This window comes from Pollachius pollachius (assembly GCF_949987615.1).
Source record: "Pollachius pollachius genome assembly, chromosome: 18".
Lineage (NCBI taxonomy): Eukaryota > Metazoa > Chordata > Actinopteri > Gadiformes > Gadidae > Pollachius > Pollachius pollachius.
The window spans coordinates 3,701,269-3,726,050 of record NC_136951.1 but is presented as its reverse complement, the minus strand read 5'-3'; the positions used below and the strand labels follow the sequence as shown (position 1 = coordinate 3,726,050).

The 24,782-nt window shown below is 43.2% G+C and overlaps 1 protein-coding gene across 2 annotated transcripts; it reads left to right on the top strand.

Annotated features, from left to right (window-relative positions):
* Window positions 1-78: 78 nt before the first annotated feature.
* pisd (phosphatidylserine decarboxylase) lies at window positions 79-22,401 on the top strand. 2 transcript variants are annotated; one of them, XM_079755365.1, is made up of 10 exons: window positions 79-104; window positions 967-1,008; window positions 3,660-3,703; window positions 5,118-5,284; window positions 17,073-17,207; window positions 17,379-17,480; window positions 18,534-18,666; window positions 18,777-18,941; window positions 20,519-20,679; window positions 21,574-22,401. In XM_079755365.1, exons 2-10 carry the CDS (start codon window positions 989-991, stop codon window positions 21,874-21,876), a joined length of 1,230 nt encoding a protein of 409 aa, XP_079611491.1. In that variant the 5' UTR covers window positions 79-104; window positions 967-988; the 3' UTR covers window positions 21,877-22,401. The 2 variants fall into 2 exon arrangements, with proteins under 2 accessions (XP_079611491.1, XP_079611490.1); XM_079755364.1 differs by lacking the exons at window positions 79-104; window positions 967-1,008 and adding an exon at window positions 2,155-2,488.
* The last annotated feature ends 2,381 nt before the right edge of the window (window positions 22,402-24,782 follow it).

The window sequence follows — 24,782 nt, the reverse complement described above, 5'->3', positions numbered from 1 at the left end:
AGCGCTTAAGAAGCGCAACAAAGTGGCGAAGTCCCGCCTCTTCCGGTAGACCCCCATGGGACCTATGAGATCGTAAAACGTGAATGGGTTTCAATGGAGAGAAAGTAATTATTTTCTGGTCTCTTTATATGCCCCGGATTACACATATCTTGTTTGTGGATTTAAATGACAATTTTTCATCTGAACAGTTTGACCGTTTATTGTGCAATTGTTCAGTTAAAGGCTGTAGAGAAAACACAATGAGGAAGTGCATTTGTCAGAAATCTTGGTGTCCTGTTCGACCCTTTACTGTGTTTTGACCAACATGTTAGAAGTATAGCTAGAATTGCTTTTTTCCACCTGAGAAATATTGCAAAAATCAGACCAATGTTATTTGCAGCAGATGCAGAGACACTGATTCATGCATTTATATCAAGATTGGATTATTGTAATTCATTGTTCTCGGGACTACCAAACTCTACCACGAGAAGCCTACAGCTTGTACAGAATGCTGCAGCTAGACTGCTGACCAGAACGAGAAAGTTTGATCACATCACACCTATTCTTGCCTTCCAGATCGGATTTTAAGGTGTTACTGCTAACCTATAAAGCCTTGCACGGACTATCTCCATCCTACCCGAAGGACCTGATCATTCCTTATAGTCCTTCTCGCTCCCTCCGGTCTTCCGGAGCTGGCCTTCTTTCACTACCGAGGGTTAAAAATAAATCTGCGGGACAGAGAGTGCCTAACGAGCCCCCTTCCTATGGAATAGGCTGGCACCGGTGATCAGGGAAGCTGACACTATGGAGCTATTCAAAGGAAAGCTCAAAACGCACCTCTACAATCTTGCATTTGGAACAAAGGAGTTTGAAAACCACACAGATGCGATATGAAGACCACTCTGTGTTTGTTTGTGCTTTTGTTAATACAGTATACATTTCCATTATGTACATTTCCGTTCTAATTCACTCTTCTGTCTGTTCTAGCGTGTTGCGGTGACTGGACTGGATGCCTGGACTCTCCTCATGGTTAACCGGCCAGCACCACATCACCATTTTAACATGATGTGCATGTATTTACCTGTATCTCAATTATGGCACCCATTGCACTCCTGACCATCCCTGGAAGAAGGGATCCCCTACTATGCGTTTCTTCTCAAGATTTCTTCCTTGCTAATTTTAAGGGAGCACTTGTGGGGGCTTGGGTAAAGGGGGGGGGGGGGGGGGGGCATAAATATTTGGCCTGTTAAGCCCTTTGAGACTGTAATGGTGATTAAGGGCTATACAAATAAAATTGAATTGAATTGAATTGAAGACTAGACTCGTCATGGTCCTGTTAATAACGAGACGGTTCGCCAGTGATGACGCTCACGCTTACGCGTGTTCCCGACAGCGACCGTTCGGGAATCTAAAAGTTCGTATATCATTCACATCAAGAGCAGCGAAGAGCTGTAGTTCACAAAGCGGCCTCAAACAAAACCTAACATTATCAAACTTCTTCGCGATAAGTTGTCGTTTTCTTTGCATGAAAAGCTTATTTAAATCATCAAACAACCGCCACGTTTTTGAAAACCTCTGGTTCCGGAAGTAAATTTCCCATTCATTTTCACAGTTGACTTTTCGCTAAATCATTATATATTGATTTTTAAGCCAATCATCCGTCAAGTTAGTCATCATGACCATAAAACGTTTGATCCAGGGCAATTTTTTTTTGTAAAAATGAAGGAAAGGCAATGGTACATTTATTTTGTGAACACGTTAAGGAACTACTCATCTCATAAACCATTGCGAACCTTTTCGCAATGGTACAACCCAATAATTCAGCGTTTCTTGAATCTTATTACCTTTGTCTTTATTTTCTTGTTAATATTGTTAATACAAGTTGTGTCATACATTCGATACTCGTTATTGTTTCATATAGTGCGTAAACGTGAGCGTCACCCTTAGCGAGCCGCCTCGTTATCACCAGGACACTGAACGCGCCTCTACAAAAGCTACGCCACTGTCAACTGGCCAAATCTTACATAATGAAAAGCAATGGACGTTTCTGACGGAGGCATTGTATTTTTATGTACGAGGTTAGGTTGTTGAAAAAGTTCGCGCAGTCGGAAAATAGCGCGTAATTTGAGTGAGAAAAGGAGGTGTGGGGCGTGAGTGACAGCATGTGAAGCGGGTCTTTCATTGATTCTCAAAGCGAACAGTATAAAATTCAACAACAAAAGAAACAAATACAATTATTTTTTTCCTTTTTAAGGATTTAAATAATTCTACTTTTTTTTTCGGTCCAAGTAATGTTTCAATATTGTGTGATTTATATTTTCTACTTTCAATTGCTATGACTGTGTCACCTCCAACGCGATACGTAACTGCGGAGACAGGTCATTGTTGACATCCCTTCTGATTGGTCACCTTCCCTCACGCTTCTGATTGGTCACCTTACGCTGACACTTTCCAACATGGCGGCGCCCGTGCGGCAGCTTTCTCGTTCTTCGGATATTCTGCTTAAAAGGTTTTTCAGTGTTTATCTGTTGTCAAGTTTATTAAGAGTTTATCCTTTCTAGTTTTGGTGAACCCGAGGTATTTGTCGTCCCTGGATCTATATACACGTGCCCCGACCAATCTGAATATACATCGCTGATTGATATGTTGACAGTTCAGTAGAGGCTTCCATGGCGCCCTCATTGCGTTAACACCCTCGGGTTTAGAGGACTATTGGGTCTAGAGGACTAGAGGACTACTGTGTCTCCAGAGGACTACTTGGTCTAGAGAACCACTAGATCTAGAGGATTATTGGGTCTATAGGACTACTGGGTCTAGATGACTGTTGGGTCTAGATGACTGTTGGGTCTAGAGGACTACTTGGTCTGGAGGACTTCTGGGTCTAGATGACTATTGGGTCTGGAGGACTACTGGGTCTAGAGGACGATGCTCTCAATACAATAATACAAGAACCAAGCCAACGTTGTCATGAGTTTCCTACTTAGTACTTAGTTATTGTTCTGACAGTTAATGTACGTACTTATTGGTACTTAATATACGCACATTGTGTGTTGTACGTCTTAGTACATAGTGTACACACTTTTTGTAGTTGCACGTCCTGGTACTTCCTGGTACTTAAAAATAGTACTTTGTTTAGCATCTTATCCTAGCTATCTTTGTTGTATACAGGGAATTGGTTAACCTAGCGATTGTGAGTGCTAGGCACTTGGTTCTATGAACATCCTTACTGTACTGATAGCGATAGATGTTTCTCCTTCTTCTGACAAATGTTGTAAGTCGCTTTGGATAAAAGTGTCTGCTTAATGCCCTAAATGTGAATGTTGTTTCTGTATTTACCTGGATTGAGTTGGAGAAGGCATATGTAATTTCCTAGTTGAATGAATGACAGGTCGTGTAATGAAGAGGTTGATCGTGTCAATGTCAATCAAGTCATTTACATTTATCATTTTTCTATAAAAAGCTGTTTTCGAGCTGTTACCATTGTTAATTGCATTTTTGCACTTTCAGTAACATAGCTTTTAAACACGTAGAACCATTTGGTATTTAGAAATGCCTGGCTTTCTAATTGTACATATTCATTTGAGCCATTTAATATCATTCCTATGTTGATATTAATGCCATATTACGTGCAATATATTTATGTATGTTTTTCATTTAATATATGATCTATTTCTCAACAGGAGCCATCTTATTTGGAAAGGAACCCAGCGTCTTCTTTCAAACGGTGTGTTTTCACTTTTTAACGACCCTAACCATTAAACCAAAGCATTTAAACTAAACCCTAACAATTAAACATTACCCCTACCCTAACCTTTTAAACCAGGAGTGTGAAACTCATATAAGCATCGAGGGCCATAATAGACCAAATGCTACTAAGTTTGGGCCGAACAATGGAATGTGACAAAAAAGGTAGTTCCAACAGAAATCTACTTTTCAAAAGGTTTTCTTCATTATTTTTGTACTCAACTTAATTTAAAAAAACAAAACAAAACCAATGACATATATACATTACTGTAGTTAATCAGTAGTGAGGCAAAGAATGTGTGTGTGGAGAATAAAGCGTATTATTGTTGAGGTAAAGTCAAACTACCAGAAGCTCTGGTTGAAGGTACCTTGATCAAAGGAAGCACAAACCAAGACAGGAACACCAGACAGTGGCTGACAAACCAACAGACCTTAATGGTGTCATATTATACCACCAGGTGTGAGTGTGATTAGCCGTTGCAAGCCGTTTTGAAAGTCTGCCTCTTCTGACATCACGTGGTCTTGTAACGGCTAATCACACTAGATTCTGATGGTATAATGTGGGACCTTTAAATAGATTTCATCACAGGTGCAACATATCACCTGAAAGTCCCACCCTTTTCGGTTGATTAACCGACTGACAGGACCAATAGACAACAGGCCGAGAGGGATAAATCGTTATAGTATCGTTCTGGTGGTGAATATATCATTTGTAACTGCTACTTGATGTGTGCACACTAGGCATGTTGGGCATCCATTCACTGACTAAATATTTATTCTTAGAATCATCTTGAAAAATGGTCTGTTTTGTATCAGCTTTTCTACCATTAGAAAGGAACATCTTAGTTGAAGTAAGGAGTTGGCTGTTCTTACCTTTTGATTTGTTTGGGGCCTAGTGGGTGTCTAGCTCCACTTATGGGAATAACAAAATATCTATCCATTTCATATGCCTATTTTTCTTTTGTTTTGCAAAAATAGCTATCCTACATATTTTGTAGATGTTTCTTAAATATTGCCCCCAGGGTCCGATTCAACAACCCACGGGCTACCAGTTTGAAACTCCTGCTTTGAACTAACCATTGTACCCTAACCCTCTAACCTCACCCCTAACTCAATGTCTGCTAGAATCAAGGTTAGCATAGAGCTTCGAGGTTTTGCACAGGGTTGATTGTGAGGTCATCGTGAGGCTGATTGTGAGGTCATCATGAGGCTGATAGTGAGGTCATCAGAAGGCTGATTGTGAGGTCAACATGGCTGATAGGGATGTTAGCATAGGGCTGATAAGGATGTAAGGATATAGATGAGTGTGAGGTAAGGATAGGGCTAGATGTAATGTCACCATAGAGCTGAATGCCTGACAGACTTGTCCTCTATTATCCTTTTCTTCCTGGTAGGAAGAGCCCCTGCTCCCCACTTCCTGCAGGCCCGCTCTCGACTCCTCCCCCTGCTGGTTTTCTCAGGTACTGGCTACCTTGGTTATGACCAATATGGCCGTTACCAGGACCGACGATTGGCAGAGCTTGGGATAGAGGCTCCGCCCCCTCTTGCCAGTGATAATCAGGTTTGTCAGAGAACCATATATATACACAATTAATGTGTGTGTGTGTGTGTGTGTGTGTGTGTGTGTGTGTGTGTGTGTGTGTGTGTGTGTGTGTGTGTGTGTGTGTGTGTGTGTGATTTCAACCAACCTAAAATGTTTACTAATTTGCTATATACAGGTGCATCTACATTAGAACATTGCGGAAAGTTAATTCATTTAAATTCAATATAAGATGAAACTCATCTATAAAATAGATTCATTACATCCAAAGTGAAGTATTTCAAGCCTTTTATTTGTATTAATGTTGATGATTCTGGCTTAAATCTCGTGAAAACCCAAAATTCAGTATTTCAGTTCAGTATCTGTTCAGAACACAGTCACTGACACCCTCCACCAGGAGGCTCAGCCTCAAAAGGTCATTGCTAAAGAACATGGCTGAGAGAGCTGTATCCAAGCAAATTCATAGAAATTTGAGTGGAAGGAGAAAATGTTGTATGAAGGAGAAAATGCTTCTGACGTTGTCTCTGGTTCGGGCAAATTCATAGAAATTTGAGTGGAAGGAGAAAATGTTGTATGAAAAGGTGCAGAAGCAACAGGTATAACCACTGCCCTGATAGGATTGTCAAGCAATGGCCATTCTAAAATATGTGGGAGCTTCACAAGGACTGGACTGAGGCAGGAGTCAGTGCATCAAAAGCCAACACGCGCACAGAAATATTTAGGACATGGGCTACAACAACTGTCTCATTCCTTGTGTGAAACCTCTCCCGAACCAGAGACAACGTCAGAAGCATCTTACCTAGGCTAAGAGAACTGTCTCTGTCACTCAGTGGTATTTCGACCATTTCATTTGGAAATCAAGGTCCCAGAGTCTGAAAGAAGAATGGAGAGGCACAGAATCCAAGTTGCTTGAAGTTCAGTGGGAAGCTAACAGTCAGTGAGGATTTGGGGAGCCATGTCATCTTCTGGTGTCATCCTCTGGTGTTCTGAAGTCAACGCAGCAGTCTACCATGACGTTTAAGCACTTCATGCTTCCTTCTGCTTACAAGCTTTATAGAGATGCTGATTTTATTTTACAGCAAGACTTGGCACCTGCCCACACTAACAAAAGTACCAATACCTGGTTCAAACCCTGAGCCCCATAGAAAATGTATGGGGTATTGTTAAGAGGATGATGAATGACACAAGAAGAACAATGAACAATGCAGACGAGCTTAAGGCCGCTATCGAAGCAACTTGGGCTTCCATAACAACTCAGCAGGGCCACAGGCTGATCTACTCCGTGCCACTCTGCATTGATGCTGTAATTCATGCAATAGGAACCCAACCAAGTACTGACTGCATATACAAGAACGTACTTTTCAGAAGGCCGACATTTCCTTTTCTTTCTGGTTTTATGTAATATTCATATTTTTCTGAGATACAGAATTTTGAGTTTTCATGAGGTTTAAGCCATAATCAAGATTAATACAGATAAAGGCTTGAAATATTTCACTTTGGATGTTATGAATCTATATAATTTTCACTATGAGTTTCACTTTTTAAATTGAATTATTGAAATAAAGGAACCTTTCCAAAATATTCTAATTCATTAAGATGTATCTGTATATCTTGTCTTGAATGTAAAGTATCTTTGTGTACCATGAAAAGCGCTTACATAATAATCTATGATGTCTTATGTTAACGCTCGACTACCTAACTTATTTTGAATCCATGTTTGATCACTAGATGTCAGACAAGGATCTCAACGCTCCCCAACCTTGGTCTGTTGGTACTTAAGAGATGTCTGAGGAGGAGTGGCTAGAATAAGGAAGGGAGATTTTCGTAGGCAGCCTTGATATCTGCCTCCATCTGTACTCTTATAGGCTGTGCATGGACTGGAGGGTGTAGTTGTGGCGTTCCTTCGAGTGAAGGCTCAGACTCGTCCGGGAGGTCTTGGGTGGTTTCTCCATAGCGATGACGGGCAGATGTCCCATATTTGATCTTGCCAACATTGCCCCACCCAACCTAGAGAACACATGTAGCCAATTATTGGCGATACAATATGTAAACCTTCATCAAGCATGTTAAAACAGAGGTTCTGACAGCAGACTGCCTCTGGAGTAAACGTATCGTTCTTATTGTACATCCTTGAAGCGTATACATGAGCACTCATCTAGCAACACGGCCAGCCGAGAGGAGGTGTATCTATGTGAAGGGTTCTGAGGCGTTATCGGTATGTTTTGCCTTATAACCGTGACTCGCGCTAATGGACCTTTTCAAACTTTATTCAATCAAACCACAACAAAAACCTCTATGGTACAATTCCTTACCAAAAACTAAAATTACATAATTGTCCGTACAATTCTCCTGAAAGGGACCGGAGTGTCCCCTGTGCTCAGTTTGAACTAGGGATGTGTATTTCTGGCAAAAATACTATTCGATATTCGCTGAGAAGTATTCGAAAATCGGTCAATCAAGAACCCTGCACGCACACACACACCTCGTATACACGCACACACAATGACACAGGGGGAGGCTTTTATGATTTGTGTGAAATCAATCTGTTTATTTCAACAACTGCGCCATCAACATTCAACATCAAAATTATTTCAACGTGGGCTCAGGCAGATAGGCCTCCATGCGCCGAAAACAGATCGCTATTCATTTTACTGAACACAGCATGCATGACTGTGAACTAGACACGTCTTTAGCATATGGAAACTATGGCCAAAAAAAAACTTCACAGTGTGTCTTTTTACAATTTATTTGTTACCAGTATCTGTAGTGTTAATAGTCTGCCAAAGACGTTGACGTCGCTTAGCAACTGAGGATGCTGGGGTTGATAAGTTACCGGACTACTTCCCGAGTGCTACGATCGAAAAAAAACCCTCAACTTTCCTTGACAGCGGTCATTAAATGCTTAGCAACGGTGAATTATCAAAAAATTATTCACCACTGGAAGTTGTGAAGGCCCATGCAAGTGAACGGAGCGTTCAACAGCATTGCGAAGAGCTGTGTAATAAATAACGATAGTCACATTCATTATTCAATATTCTCTGTGACTCCCGACTATTCGACTATTCGACGATCGTTGCCCATCCCTAGTTTGAACCGTCCTATAAACACGACGCGGCACATTGTGCACCTACGCTGACACCCAATGTCGTCTCAGATGGATAGAAAGTACCTCCCACCGACATGAAAAACACAACAATACGTTGTTAATAGGCTGAGAAACAAACATTAGAATGTGAGCCTGTTGCACGGCGTATGTTCATGCTGAGAGAATATTGCGGGCGAAGACCTCCCTTGTGTTTTTTGCGTGGTACCATAATCACTGTGCTTCAATCCAAAAAATATGTTTTCAAACATGGTTTAAACTCCAATGAACACTAACCAACCGAAACATGAATCATTCAATTCCTGACCAAAAATGGAAATATGCCACGTTGCCGTCCAATGCCGGTCCTTTGATTCTTTCAGTGCGCTCCATCAGCGCACCAAATTCAATAGTGACACTGATCCTATCACCTATCTCCTAGAAAAATAACTAGTTTCCTTTCTTTTACTTTAACAAGGGGAGATGCTGGTCGCTTGGATCAGGAGTCCACACTTGTTTTTTGAAAGAATTAATGTAAGTGAGACATGCAAGCTACTTATTATGCTGTTGAACGCTCTGAGTCTTGTCAAGAGGAACAAACCACATCAACAGAGGGAAATATACTTAAACAGCTCTGTGGGCACTGGCAGGGTTTCAGTTCGCAATAATATATACAACCATCTGATGCCGCCGTTTTGATTCCATTCAAAAAGCTTTATGGCAGACTATTGTTTTGAACAGTATTACCGATGCATTATTTATCTTTATTTTTTGTACTTGATGGAAATATGTTTTCTTTCCCTACGAGAGTTTTGTACTTTGTTATTGCATAATAATTTAAAAATATTTATTATTATTATTATATATATATTTTTTATACATTGGTAGTCAAGGCGGGGCACTACTGTTGTTAAGGCCTTAACCATACAGTGCTGGGGGAAACACTGTGTATGGTGGTTGCTGGTTCTGTTACTACTACTCAAATAGTGTAAGAGAGGTTTGAACTTTACATACTTTTAGAGGTGTGGATTTGAAATATTTTTATCCACACCATAATTGTATGCTTAGGAGAAAAATTTTGGACCCGTCTTGAGCGGGAACGCTGAAGCCGTAATCCCCTTAAACAGGCCGCAATATAAACCTTTGGGGCAGAAGCAGTCCATTAATTTACGTCCTCTAAAAGGATTTGCTTTTTACTTTATTTAGTTATGTTGTTGCAGGATATTTCCCTTTGTCATTAAAATCAAAACTATTCTCCACCCTGGTGGAGAATAGTTAAGATAGCAATTACACTTTCTATTTTCCAACCCGACAAACTCTCACGATTCCAGTGTTCTCTTCCTGAAACAACTAAATTCTCCCAATACTTCTCCTTGAGCAAGACTTTGGTTGGACTCAATGACCAACAGACTGATCATCTAAAGGTTAAGAAACAAGTTTATTCCTTTGTAAGGATCCTTTGTTGGAATATAATCTGAGCCTGACGTTTTTTTCATTTTTAGAGGTGGTACATTGACAGGGTTATTACTCAAAGGATTACAGTAAAGCCCGTTTAGCAGGTAACGGCAGCAGCGTTCTTGCTCAATACTCGACCAATCAAAAGATGATTGTCGATTTTGGGTCTAAGGGACTAATACTATTGTTTGTGTCAAGGTTGAAAAATCCCGAAGCTACCCTTTGACAATAGTTTAAGAGGTGTGTTTGTTTACTTGTTTTCTGGGAATATATTTTAAATAGTTTTGGGCATGTTTATTTTTACTAGTTTCAGAGGTGTGTATTTTACCTTGTTATAGAGGTGTGCATTTTAAATAGTTCAAGAGGTACAAATACAAGTTCAGGCTAACTTGTAGAAGTGCGTGTGTGCGTGTGTGTGTTTGTGTGTGTGTCTGTGTGTGTGTGTGTGTGTGTGTCCGCCCACCCACCCACCTGCCAGATATGTCTTTACGCATGTTTACCCCGATCTTATCTGATATCGAAATGCTCATGCCACCTTTGCCTTATATTCATCACAAAAACCTGAGTATACAGACATAACACACATGAACCACATAATAAGTACTGCAGAATTAACTTCAAAACTACGTAATAAATAATTCTTATTACACACATTCTACATAATCAATGACAATAAATACTACGTAATAGTTAATTCAATAATAAGTATACATACACACACACACACACACACACAAACACACACACACACACACACACACACACACACACACACACACACACACACAGAGTACAGCCCGGGGTGTTTATTCTACTTACAACAACAATGATAAGATATTGTCCACTGATTGAAAGCTGGACACCTCTGCCAAGAAGAAAAGGAACGTTGTTGACCAATCTGAATCTAGTATCCTATAATGTTGTGGTATAACATATAATAACTTTAAAAGAAGAAAAAATGGATTCAAGTAGTTTTATAGTATTTTATATTATTTGGAATTATAATGTTACGATAGTAATATTATGAATTCATATAAATACATCACATTATAATTACATTATGGCCAGACACTGAACTGTAGTGCGGTTGACGTAGCATTAGCTAATAATCCCTGAGAGAGAGGCTTAGAGAGAGGGAGGGAGACTGAGGAAATTAAGCCCCTCCTCTCCTTCCTACCGTTACAACACATCACCTCTGACAGACGGAGATGGGCTCAAAATCCTTCCACCACCCGGCCCTGCACCACACGACCAGGGGAACCCCCTAGACTCAAACCTCCTCTAGACTCAACCCCCTGTAGACTCAACCCACTAGACCTGACCCTCCTCTAGACTTAACCCTCCTCTAGACTCAACCCCCTGTAGACTCAACCCTGTATACTCAACCCCCCTTTAGACGCAACCCTCTGGACCTTCTAAAGGTTGATAGTCAGGTGATTTAGGCAACATGTGTCCGAGGTTACCTTTACCTTCCTCCTCTTCTCCCTCATCATGGTGAGATTTCGTCGGCCGTCGCCACAGGGTCGTCGTGGTAACGGGGAAGACCTACACCGCGTGCGACCCCGGAGCCGGCATGTGTCGCTTGGGGCAACGGCATCAGGCGGGGAGGGAGAGCGAACAAGCAAAACGGAGCGAGAGAGAGAGCGGAGGGTCGCTCGATTCAGGTAGAGAGAGAATGGAATACACTGAAAGAGATATGTGTTGAGAGAGAGTGGGTGAGACATGGTGATATGTGTTGAGAGAGAGTAGAGATATGGCGATAGAATGTGTTGAGAGAGAGACAGAGTAGTAGAGAAATGGTGATAGAATGTGTTGAAAGAGTAGTAAATACATGGTGATAGAAAGGATAAAGAGATAGCAATATATTTGTTGAGAGAGTGATATAATGTGTTTAGCAAAGAGACACTGGTAGAGAGACAGTGATGAAACTGTTGAGTGAGAGAATGGTAGAGAGACATGGTGAAAGAATGTGTTTAGAGAGGTTGAATGGTAGAGGGACACTGATGGCATATGTTGAGAGAGAGAGTGGAAGGGAGACAAACTGACAGCATGTGTTTAGAGAGTGGTAGAGAGGCTTGTTGACTCGATCAGCTGCCCAGGGTGGGCGTGCAACATGCTGATGGCACAGAGAGTGTGTGTTTTTTATAAAGGTAAGCAGATTAGGTGTGTGCTCAGTAGGTCAGGTTGCCCCAACTTAGTTAGCTGCTGTTAGCGGGGCTAACCTATATTTAGCTGCCTGTTAGCCTCATTATTCCCATGCAGGAGTTGGCCTTGTGTCTTTGTGTTGGTAGCTATGCTCAAATAGATTCTACTCCATGGATGTGTCCTCAAGCACGTGTCTGCTTGAGGCCTAGCCTGACGGCCGTCCAATGTCAGCCTTTAGCAAACACACCTATCCATGTAGCTCGTTGATCTCTCCCCGCCGTCAATATGCCTGCCCTAAGTGCCTGCTCGCTATAGCCGATAGCACTAGCTGCCCCCCGGTCTAGCTAGCTGAACCCACCCACTAGCAATGTAACTTATTTACTTCTTCCTGCCATCAATATCCTAGCCTTTAGCACTTGCTTGCTAGCTAGCCCGTTACGTTTGCTGCCCTGTAGCGCCTGTTCTGACCCCAAGAGAAGCTTATTGTTAACTGTTCCTCGCTTTACGTTCATCCTTTCTCACTTCGTCTCTATTCTCCTCCCTTCTTGTCTTCATCTCCTCCTCCCGCTCTCTCGCTCGCATGTATTTGTCCCCAGGCTGCAGTTTCCTCAGCTGGCCTTAAGGAGGCGCCTGGGTGCTCTGAGGCGCCGTGCCACGCCCCTCTCATTCCTGCTCTACTTTTTATCTCTGGGCCACGCCCCTCTCCGCAGGCCTGGCGCTGTCGGCAACTGGGGCCCGACAACCAGGGTAAGGCTCAGGCGACAGGGGGACGGGACGTAGTGTTCACTCGCCGTGGTCAAAATTGGTTTGGCTATCATGTCTCTCCCTTTTTGGCTAGTGGTGACCAGCGGTTTGGCTAGTGGGGACCAGCGGTTTGGCTAGTGGTGACTAGCGGTTTGGCTAGTGGTGACTAGCGGTTTGGCTAGTGGTGACCAGCGGTTTGGCTAGTGGTGACTAGCGGTTTTGCTCGTGGTCCCTAGCGGTTTGGCTCGTGGTCACTAGCGATTTGACTTGTGGTGACTAGCGGTTTGGCTAGTGGTCACTAGCGGTTTGGCTAGTTGTCACTAGTGGTTTGGCTAGTGGTGACTAGCGGTTTGGCTATTGGTGACTAGCGGTTTGGCTAATGGTGACTAGCGGTTTGGCTAGTGGTCACTAGCGGTTTTGCTTGTTGTCACTAGCGGTTTGGCTAGTGGTCACTAGCGGTTTGGCTCGTGGTTACTAGCAGTTCGGCTAGCGGTTTGACTAGTGGTGGCTAGCGGTTTGGCTAGTGGTGACTAGCGGTGGCTTGGCCAGTGGTCACTCGCGGTTTTGCTAGTAGTGACTAGCGGCTCCGCTAGTGGTCACTAGCGGTTCAGCTAGCGGTTTGGCTAGTTGTCGCTGGCGGTTCGGCTAGCGGTCACTAGTGGTTCGGCTACTGGTCGCTAGTGGTTTGGCTACTAGTCACTAGCGGTTTGGCTAGTTTTCATTTGTTTTGGCTATCATGGCACTAGCAGTTTGGCTGTCGGCAACTGGGGCCCGACAACCAGGGTAAGGCTCAGGCGACAGGGGGACGGGACGTAGTGTTCACTCGCCGTGGTCAAAATTGGTTTGGCTATCATGTCTCTCCCTTTTTGGCTAGTGGTGACCAGCGGTTTGGCTAGTGGGGACTAGCGGTTTGGCTAGTGGTGACCAGCGGTTTGGCTAGTGGTGACTAGCGGTTTTGCTCGTGGTCCCTAGCGGTTTGGCTCGTGGTCACTAGCGATTTGACTTGTGGTGACTAGCGGTTTGGCTAGTGGTCACTAGCGGTTTGGCTAGTTGTCACTAGTGGTTTGGCTAGTGGTGACTAGCGGTTTGGCTAATGGTGACTAGCGGTTTGGCTAGTGGTCACTAGCGGTTTTGCTTGTTGTCACTAGCGGTTTGGCTAGTGGTCACTAGCGGTTTGGCTCGTGGTTACTAGCAGTTCGGCTAGCGGTTTGACTAGTGGTGACTAGCGGTTTGGCTAGTGGTGACTAGCGGTGGCTTGGCCAGTGGTCACTCGCGGTTTTGCTAGTAGTGACTAGCGGCTCCGCTAGTGGTCACTAGCGGTTCAGCTAGCGGTTTGGCTAGTTGTCGCTGGCGGTTCGGCTAGCGGTCACTAGTGGTTCGGCTACTGGTCGCTAGTGGTTTGGCTACTAGTCACTAGCGGTTTGGCTAGTTTTCATTTGTTTTGGCTATCATGGCACTAGCAGTTTGGCTGTCGGCAACTGGGGCCCGACAACCAGGGTAAGGCTCAGGCGACAGGGGGACGGGACGTAGTGTTCACTCGCCGTGGTCAAAATTGGTTTGGCTATCATGTCTCTCCCTTTTTGGCTAGTGGTGACCAGCGGTTTGGCTAGTGGGGACTAGCGGTTTGGCTAGTGGTGACCAGCGGTTTGGCTAGTGGTGACTAGCGGTTTTGCTTGTCGTCCCTAGCGGTTTGGCTCGTGGTCACTAGCGATTTGGCTTGTGGTGACTAGCGGTTTGGCTAGTGGTCACTAGCGGTTTGGCTAGTTGTCACTAGTGGTTTGGCTAGTGGTGACTAAAGGTTTGGCTAGTGGTGACTAGCGGTTTGGCTATTGGTGACTAGCGGTTTGGCTATTGGTGACTAGCGGTTTGGCTAATGGTGACTAGCGGTATGGCTAGTGGTCACTAGCGGTTTTGCTCATGGTCACTAGCGGTTTGGCTAGTGGTGACTAGCGGTTTTGCTCGTTGTCACTAGTGGTTTGGCTCGTGGTTACTAGCAGTTTGGCTATCGGTCACTAGCAGTTTGACTAGTGGTGACTAGCGGTTTTGCTAGTGGTGACTAGCGGTTTGGCTAGTTGTCGCTGGCGGTTCGGATAGCAGTCACCAGTGGTTTGGGTACTGGTCGCTAGTGGTTTGGCTACTAGTCACTAGCGGTTTGGCTAGTTTTCATTTGTTTTGGCTATCATGGCACTAGCAGTTTGGCTACTTGTCTATTCCGGTTTAGCCATCATGTCTGTCGCTGTTTGCAAGTTTTCTCTCTTCGTTTGGCTAGTTGTCTTTACTGGATTGGCTGTCATGTCATATATATATATATATATATATATATATATATATAAATCATTTTGTAAGACGCACTTACTAATTTTGTGCATTGTATCTTTGATTATGACTTAAGTCCTAATGGGATCTGCCAAGGTCTGCCGGGTTTCTGATTGATGCTTCGTTTGCCTCTAGGGGGCAAATGGTTACCATGTTACCGTCTGTTGATGTGAATCCAGCATGTTAATTTTCTGCCGGTCGAGCTGGCGGCGCAGTTGGCTTGAATGGTGCAAACTTTGAATGGAAGAAACTTCGGCCAAGTAATGCAGTAGAATATTTGCTTCGCATGAGTTTACGTGAGTAGAGCTTGAGGCGGGACCTGACTCAGAAAGTATGCAGCGGAAGTCACAGTGTACCCTAGTACACACAAACCCTACCCTAGTACACCCAAACTGTACCCTATTACACACAAACCGTACCCTATTACACACAAACCGTACCCTAGTAAACGCAAACCCTACCCTAGTACACACAAACCGTACCCTATTACACACAAACCGTACCCTGGTACACACAAACCCTACCCTATTTCACACAAACGGTACCCGGGTACACACAAACGGTACCCGGGTACACACAAACTGTACCCGGGTACACACAACCCGTACCGAGATCATCTTTCCAAGTGGGCTGTGCTCACAGTAACGGTACACAGTAGTCACACTAATCAAACAAAGGCGAATCTGGTTCGCCTTTCCCCACAGCATTCTCTAGTTGGTGTCATTTGATCTCTTCTTGACTTCATTTTGAAACCTTGTTTTAATTAGATTAGCAGAATAATAACCATGGATGTATGAATGTGCTTCCATTCCTGCCAAAGGACACTGAGCACGCAATGACTCGCCCTGTTCCGGTCGTTTTGGAGGCAGCCTGATGAAATGGCGATGATTTATGTCCATTTCACAGCAAGAAAAACAGATTATAATTACTTAGGTCTTAACTTGCTTTTCTGACTTTCAGCAAATGGCGGCTCACTGGTTCACAGTAATGAGCATCATTAAATACATCTAAAGAACCATGTTCATTGTTATAATGTCATGAAAGACAGTAGGTTTCAGATGATGCTAGACGACTCATTTCTGTCCCATTCTCCTGACAACAATTCAACTGGTGGCCATGCTCAACACATTCACAGAGCAGTTGCAATTGTAAAAATGCTTTTCAGATTCATTGAAATAGGATTTTGTTATAAAAACATAGTGTCCAAGTTCAATTTGTAACTCCTAACTGTAATACTGATCAATAGATTACCACGACAAACACGGCCACATCTTGAGGATGCGTTTGAAAGGTGGAGAAGGGTTGGAGAAGGGTTTCAAGACGGAGACCATATGAGGTGGTTTATAATAAGAAGAAAACAATCAATTAATAGCAAAGCTGATCAACTTATAGTATAGGACTCGTCACCGCTTGTCATTGTCGAAATATACCAATTGTGCTCCTCTCAAAACAAACTGTAGCAGTCAGCTGGTCTGGCTCCAGCGTGCGTTGAGGGTCCTCCTCTGGCGTCCCGCGGGGCCCTCCAGTCGGAGGGTGCGGTGCAGAGAACTCTCACATGCGCTGCATTTAGACTGCGGTATCCATTTTAACAATTGGTGTCAATGTTGCATATTCAAAAAAAAAGGCTTTTATAATACACACAATACATTATCCTGACCCTGTTTGGCCTCTCAGATTGTAATGTGTTCGCTTTTCATAGATTTCTAGGCATTTTCTTTGTTTCAGTCTGGTTAACCTTCTGAGAAATGAGTCGTAAGGAACATCCCTAACTAACTGACTAACTAAGACCCGATCAATGGCCAATCAAAGCCTTTTTGAAAATGACATGCAAGCTCGACTTAAAATTTGTTTTTGCTAGTCGAATAATGAAAAATATGGCAATGCCCATCTCTAGTATCTAGGTAGGTAGGTATCATGTTTACTAATTTGACACATATCCAGTGTGTTTCTCTGGACATCCACTAGGCAGCGTTGGACCACACATTATATTCAGTGTCTTTCTCTGGTGTTCCAGTAGGCGGTGGTGAGCCACATTAGATCCAGTGTGTTTCTCTGGCCGTCCCCTAGGTGGCGTTGTACCGCAGCATCCCCACTCGGCTGGTGTCGCGGGCGTGGGGTCGTCTGAATCGTGTTGAGCTCCCAGCATGGCTCAGGAAGCCAGTCTATAGGCTCTATATCTGGACCTTTGGCGTCAACATGAAGGTATAAATAGTTCTAATATTGTCTATATGCTCTATATCTGGACCTATGGGGTCAACATGAAGGTATATATATAGTTTTAATATTGTCTATAGGCTCCATATCTGGACCTTTAGCGTCAACATGAAGCTATATATAGTTCTAATATTGTGTGTTTGTGTGTGTGTGTGTTAGGAGGCGGAGGTGGAGGATCTGGCTTCTTATCGTAACCTGGGAGAGTTCTTCAGACGACCGCTGAAACCCCACACTAGACCTGTCTGTCCCTCTAGCTGTGTGGTGAGACGATACACAACACTATACTGTCCTATACTCTACAATATGTATTATACTGTACCCAAGCTAGACCTGTCTGTCCCTCTAGCTGTGTGGTGAGACTACAATCTACAATATGTATTATGCTGTACCCAAGCTAGACCGGTCTGTCCCTGTGTGGTGAGACCAATACTTTATACCTTACTAATAAACACTTTACTATATTATAGTCCACTACAATGGTTCCCGGCCTTTGGCTTTAGGTGTACCCCTAAATTCTTATCACTTTATCATATTCAAATGGTGCATCATACATACTGTACTGCAAGAAGGACATGGCCAGTGGGAAACAGTGGAGAGGATAAGCTAGCAAAACTCTATGAGAGAGGCAGCCAAACAATTCCTTGCGAAGTGCCATAAAAACATTTTGCCATAAAAACATGACAATAGCAAAGATGACTTCAGTCTGTTAATGTTATTTTAAAAGCATACAGAAGGATCGTTATATAAGGCATGTTATACGTACACACATCACTACAATCCTTCGCAATATCTATATTTTTATATCTATCATAGATATATATATATATATAAAGAGATGTCTATGATTTATATATCTACCATGATCTATATATCTATTTTTACCAGGATCTTTATATCTATATCCAATGCTTTGTGCCACAGCAACATTCAAATGAGCTGAAGGAACAAATGACGTGTAGTATGGGGAGGAACTACTGACCTTCACACAGATCATGATGTCAAACTATTAGTGTTGGGAGTGGCAGAGGTGCTCTATCTAGAGGTTTCAGAGCATTCATAAAGAGGTTTTTTCCTTAATAAAACAACACCATTTGTACAAATAAAATAAAATCATCTGATAAGATCGGCAAACTGATACATCAGTCCAGCTCTAGTTTGAATGACTTCCTCTATTGGTAGAGTCAGTATGAGTTGAATGACTCTCTCTTTTTAGAAACTGAATGTCTGACTATTGGTAGTCAGCATGGGATTGAACGACTCTCTCTCTTGGTAAAGTCAGTATGGGTTTGAATGGCCATCTCTTTCTCTTGGTAGATCAGCCCAGCCGATGGCCGTGTCCTCCATTGTGGGCGTGTTGTGAACGGAGAGCTGGAGCAGGTGAAGGGTGTTACCTACAAGCTGCATGACTTCCTTGGACCAATCACCTGGGGCTCCACCCCAAACACAGGTAGCTACGAGTGCTAGCTAGGGACTAGCTTTGGACGTCAAACACTGCTGACTAACTTGCATGTTTGCTAACTGTTTGAGCTGAGTATAGTCTTTGCTCCGCCTCTCCAGGAGGCCACAACCCCTCTCTGCCAGACCCGGCGGCCTTCGAGGAACAGCTCCTGTGTAGCCCTGGCAACCAGCTGTACCACTGCGTGGTGTACCTGGCCCCTGGCGACTACCACCGCTTCCACTCCCCTGCAGACTGGACGATCGAGCACCGCCGACACTTCCCTGGTCTCTCTCCCTCTCTTTCTCCATACATGTATTGACAGAGACACTGGGCGATCAAGCATCCCAAACTATATGATGATGAAATGTACATCCATATGATGATGTAATGTTCATCTATATGATGATGAAATGGTCATCTATATGATGATGTAATTTGCATCTATATGATGATTTCATGTTCATCTATATGATGATGAAATGTAGATCTATATGTAGGGCTGCAAATAATGATTATTATTATCATTAAAATAATCTAGATAGTTTTTCCGGTTAAATTAAATATTTAGTCCATAAAATGATATAATAGGAATAATAATCAATATAGGAAATGCCTAAAAAGCTATTCATTTTATAATGATCCATGAACCAAATATTTAAAATGAACTGCAACAAGAAGCAGTAAATATTTGTATGTGATAAATAACTTATAATAACAACAATCCATTAATCAATGAACAATATTCGACTTGATTTACAACATGTGGGATCGATCTAGCTATATAATGTCACGTAAATCTCTATGATGATGTCATGTACATCTACAGGACGTCGTCTAGCTATAGGATGATGTCATATCTATCTATATGATGATGTCATGTACATCTACAGGACGTCGTCTAGCTATAGGATGATGTCATGTCTATCTATATGATGATGTAATGTACATCTACAGGACCTGGTCTAGCTATAGGAGGATGTCATGTCTATGTGATGATGTAATGTACATCTACAGGACCTGGTCTAGCTATAGGAGGATGTCATGTCTATATGATGATGTCATGTCTATCTATATGATGATGTCATGTAAATCTATAGGACGTGGTCTAGCTATAGGAGGATGTCATGTCTATCTATATGATGATGTCATGTACATGTATAGGACGTGGTCTAGCGATAGGAGGATGTCATGGCTGTCTATATGATGATGTCATGTACATCTATAGGATGTGGTCTAGCTATAGGAGGATGTCATGTCTATCTATATGATGATGTCATGTACATCTATAGGACGTGGTCTAGCTATAGGATGATGTCATGTCTGTCTATATGATGCCATTTACATCTATAGGATGATGTCATGTCTGTCTATATGATGTCATGTAAATCTATACGATGTGGTCTGGCTATAGGAGGATGTCATGTCTGTCTATATGATGATGTCATGTACATCTATAGGAGAATGTCATGTATGTCTATATGATGATGACATGTAAATCTATAGGACGTGGTCTAGCTATAGGAGGATGTCATGTCTATATGATGATGTCATGTACATCTATAGGACATGGTCTAGCTATAGGAGGATGTCATGTCTATCTATATGATGATGTCATGTAAATCTATAGGACGTGGTCTAGCTATAGGAGGATGTCATGTCTATCTATATGATGATGTCACGTAAATCTATAGGACATGGTCTAGATATAGGAGGATGTCATATCTATCTATATGATGATGTCATGTACATCTATAGGATGTGGTCTAGCTATAGGAGGATGCCATGTCTGTCGATATGATGATGTCATGTACATCTATAGGATGATGTCATGTCTGTCTATATGATGATGTCCTGTCTCTAGGTCCACTGCTGTCGGTGAGTCCCAGTGTGGCCAGGCGCGTGCGCTCGCTGTTCTGTGTAAACGAGCGTGTGGCGTTAGCCGGCCGCTGGCAGCATGGCTTCTTCTCATTGGTTGCCGTGGGAGCCACCAACGTAGGCTCCATACGCATCTACTGCGACCAGGTAAGGGGGTGGGGTTTAGGCACCAAGTAAGGAGAAGGGGCTTAGTGACCAGATAAGGGGGCGGGGTTGATGGACCAAGTAAGGAGGAGGGGCTTAGTGAGCAGGTGAGGGGGTGGGGCTAGGTTAAATGGTTTTGCATCCTGTCCTGCGACCAGCAAGGGGCAGCCTAGGCCGGACTTCAGGAAGTAACCCATATGATCAGAGGCCATATTGAGGTGGGGATCGGCTTATGGTCATGGTAAAAGAGTCATCAGGGACAGGGTTGATCTGCGACCACCACGATGCGGCTGGTTAGCATTACATTATCAGGAAAGAAGCAATCTAATAATTCAGCCTCAAACACTCTGACATAGTTCTAAAACGTCTACTGGTGTTGTTCCTCTGCTGGGAGAGCTAGCCTGCCAATGCTAACTTTAGCTTAGCCAGTGGTGCATTCTAGAACACTCATTGCCAGTTTTCAGTGCTGGATTTACACCCTGTACGTCCCTCCCAAGTCCCAAATCACAAAGAATAAACCTTTTAAAGAGCCAATACTTTGCTCTAAATTTCACTGTGCAGCTGAGGCTAGCAAGTTTATGCTCAAAGAAAAAAGGTACAGCCGATGAATTGCTGCCCAAATGGACCGCATGTGGAGACTGTCACCAATGCCAGAGTCCTGAGGCCGATGCCGTTTGCTCTTCGGCGGCTATGCCTCTGCAGCTCTACGGCGGCTATGCCTCTGCAGCTCTACTGTGGCTATGCCTCGGCAGCTCTACGGTTTTGTCATGCGAAGATTTTGCTAATATTTGATATTTATAGACTTGTAGCTACTGCAGCAATGTCTCACTGGGACGTAATAGCGTTTAGAGTAATTAAGTCTGTCTGTCTGTCTGTCTGTCTGTCTGGCTGTCTCAGGAATTGCAGACCAACGCGCCTCGCTACACCACCGGCTCCTACAATGACCGCAGCTACGCCAGCCCACTGGCCGCCTCCCCCTCCAGCCCACTGGCCGCCTCCCCCTCCAGCCCACTGGCCGCCTCCCCCTCCTCCCAGGGGGAGCTGCCGGGGACAGGCTTGGCGTTGAGGAAGGGGGAGCCTCTAGGAGAGTTTAACCTTGGCTCCACCGTGGTCCTTCTCTTCGAAGCTCCGCCCGACTTCTCCTTCTCCTTGAGACCGGGCCAGCCAATCCGCTTCGGCCAACCCCTTGGCAGCCTGTGATTGGTTGGGAAGTAACACGCACCAACAAAACGTCTAACAACTCTCTTAATTTCCCCAGACGTTGATTAAGTCCATCTTCTTCTTTGGGTTTGGCTTAATTTGTTTCTACTTACAACATATTTAAATACCGATCTGCTGCAAGTACACCGATTTAAATACCGATCTGCAGGTACAATGTATTTCAATACTGATCGACTCTCAGAACACGTTCATTTTTTACCTCTTCCGAAGATGATGGTCAAATTCTTTGTTAAATGTTTTATTTCTGTTGTTCTCTGTGTTGACATAATTCACCTCAATGTCAATTGAGATTCAATCACAAGGCTATAATTTTGGTGGACTGTTATTCATTTATAATGTTTTCATGAATGCCAAAAATATACATGAATAAATATGACTTCTTTTTCTTTTTGTTTTTTTATCTCAAAATTGTATTTAGTTTATTTAGTTTAAGTTAAAATCTATTTGTTTGTGAAATATGAATATGTAAATATATACAATAAAAACTTGTTGGGGTCGTGTCCACAGAGCTGTTTTCTCTGAGAGCCGGCATCTTTTATCATTTGTGGCCGCATTAGACAAAAGGGCAGTCTGTGTTTACTGCAGAGCCAATCCACACCCCCTCCCTCCCCAACTCACCCATACAACATGGGGGCACCAGATCTATTGAGGGGGAGGGTTATGACAACCCAAGTTCAAAGTGCTTGTGCCACGTGGTTCAGGGAGACTGAAACATTTCAAGCCTTTATTTGTATTCATCTCGATGATTATGGCTTACAGCTCAGGAAAACCCAAAATTCAGTATCTCAGAAAATCGGAATATTTTGAAAAAATTCAACATTGTAAACTCAAGGTGTCAAACTCTGATCAGCTCATTAACGCAAAACACTTGTAAAGGTCTCCTGACCCTTTAAATGGTCTCTCTGTCTGGTTCAGTAGGCTTCACAATCATGGGGAAGGGGTTATTGCATTACCCTGCGACCTTCTGTAAGGGTTTCAATCCGTGCTAACATTTCGTCCCCCCCAACCCTTGTCCGTTCTATTTGGGAATATGTTTAATAAAGATGTTTTATTTCGCTTGTTTAATTAAAATTAATGGGCGCCACCAGAGGGCGCACCCAACACATTTGCCGCCCTAGGCGATCGACTATGCCGAAAATCGCCCCTGACTGCAAGGGCTATAATATGTCAAGGCAAGGCAGAGGGGGGCCCATTGGAATAAAATAAAAAATAAATATTTATTTTGAAATTTCTACCACTAGGGGGTGGTGTAGGGAGAAATTTCTAAATATATATACAGTGGGGCAAAAAAGTATTTAGTCAGCCACCAATTGTGCAAGTTCTCCCACTTAAAAAGATGAGAGAGGCCTGTAATTTTCATCATAGGTATACCTCAGCTGTGAGAGACAAAGTGAAAAAAAAAAATCCAGAAAATCAAATTGTCTGATTTTTAAAGAATTTATTTGCAAATTATGGTGGAAAATAAGTATTTGGTCAATAACAAAAGGTCATCTCAATACTTTGTTACATGCCCTTTGTTGGCAATGACAGAGGTCAAACGTTTTCTGTAAGTCTTTACAAGGTTTTCACACACTGCTGCTGGTATTTTGGCCAATTCCTCCATGCAGATCTCATCTAGAGCAGTGATGTTTTTGGGCCTTCGCTGGGCAACACGGACTTCCAACTCCCTCCAAAGATTTTCTATGGGGTTGAGATCTGGAGACTGGCTAGGCCACTCCAGGACCTTGAAATGCTTCTTACGAAGCCACTCCTTCGTTGCCCGGGCGGTGTGTTTGGGGTCATTGTCATGCTGAAAGACCCAGCCACGTTTCATCTTCAGTGCCCTTGCTGATGGGGGGGTTTTCACTCAAAATCTCACGATACATGGCCCCATTCATTCTTTCCGTCACACGGATCAGATGTCCTGGTCCCTTGGCAGAAAAACAGGCCCAAAGCATGATGTTTCCACCCCCATGCTTCACTGTAGGTATGGTGTTCTTTGGATGCAACTCAGCATTCTTTCTCCTCCAAACACGACGAGTTGAGTTTTTACCAAAAAGTTATATTTTGGTTTTATCTGACCATATGACATTCTCCCAATCCTGTTCTGGATCATCCAAATGCTCTCTAGCAAACTTCAAACGGGCCCGGACATGCACTGGCTTTAGCAGGGGGACACGTCTGGCACTGCAGGATTTGAGTCCCTGGCGGCGTAGTGTGTTAGTGATAGTAGCCTTTGTTACTTTGGTCCCAGCTCTCTGGAGGTCATTCACTAGGTCCCCCCGTGTGGTTCTGGGATTTTTGTTCACCGTTCTTGTGATCATTTTGACCCCACAGGGTGAGATCTTGCGTGGAGCCCCAGATCGAGGGAGATTATCAGTGGTCTTGTATGTATTCCATTTCCTAATAATTGCTCCCACAGTTGATTTCTTCACACCAAGCTGCTTACCTATTGCAGATTCAGAGTTCCCAGCCTGGTGCAGGTCTACAATTGTGTTTCTGGTGTCCTTTGACAGCTCTTTGGTCTTGGCCAAAGTGGAGTTTGGAGTGTGACTGTTTGAGGTTGTGGACAGGTGTCTTTTATACTGATAAGGAGTTCAAACAGGTGCCATTAATACAGGTAAACAGCCTCTTAAAGAAGAAGAAGTTACAGGTCTGTGACAGCCAGAAATCTTGCTGGTTTGTAGGTGACCAAATACTTATTTTCCACCATAATTTGCAAATAAATTCTTAAAAAATCAGACAATGTGATTTTCTGGATTTTTTTTTTTTCATTTTGTCTCTCATAGCTGAGGTTTACCTATGATGAAAATTACAGGCCTCTCTCGTCTTTTTAAGTGGGAGAACTTGCACAATTGGTGGCTGACTAAATACTTTTTTGCCCCACTGTATGTATGTATATATAT

Excerpts from the sequence above, each read along its gene's own strand:
- pisd (XM_079755364.1), top strand. The coding sequence starts at position 2,436 with ATGGCGGCGCCCGTGCGGCAGCTTTCTCGTTCTTCGGATATTCTGCTT. Across the intron at positions 5,285-17,072 it reads CTCTTGCCAGTGATAATCAG|GTGGCGTTGTACCGCAGCAT; the intron begins GTTTGTCAGAGA and ends GCCGTCCCCTAG. Across the intron at positions 17,208-17,378 it reads CCTTTGGCGTCAACATGAAG|GAGGCGGAGGTGGAGGATCT; the intron begins GTATAAATAGTT and ends TGTGTGTGTTAG.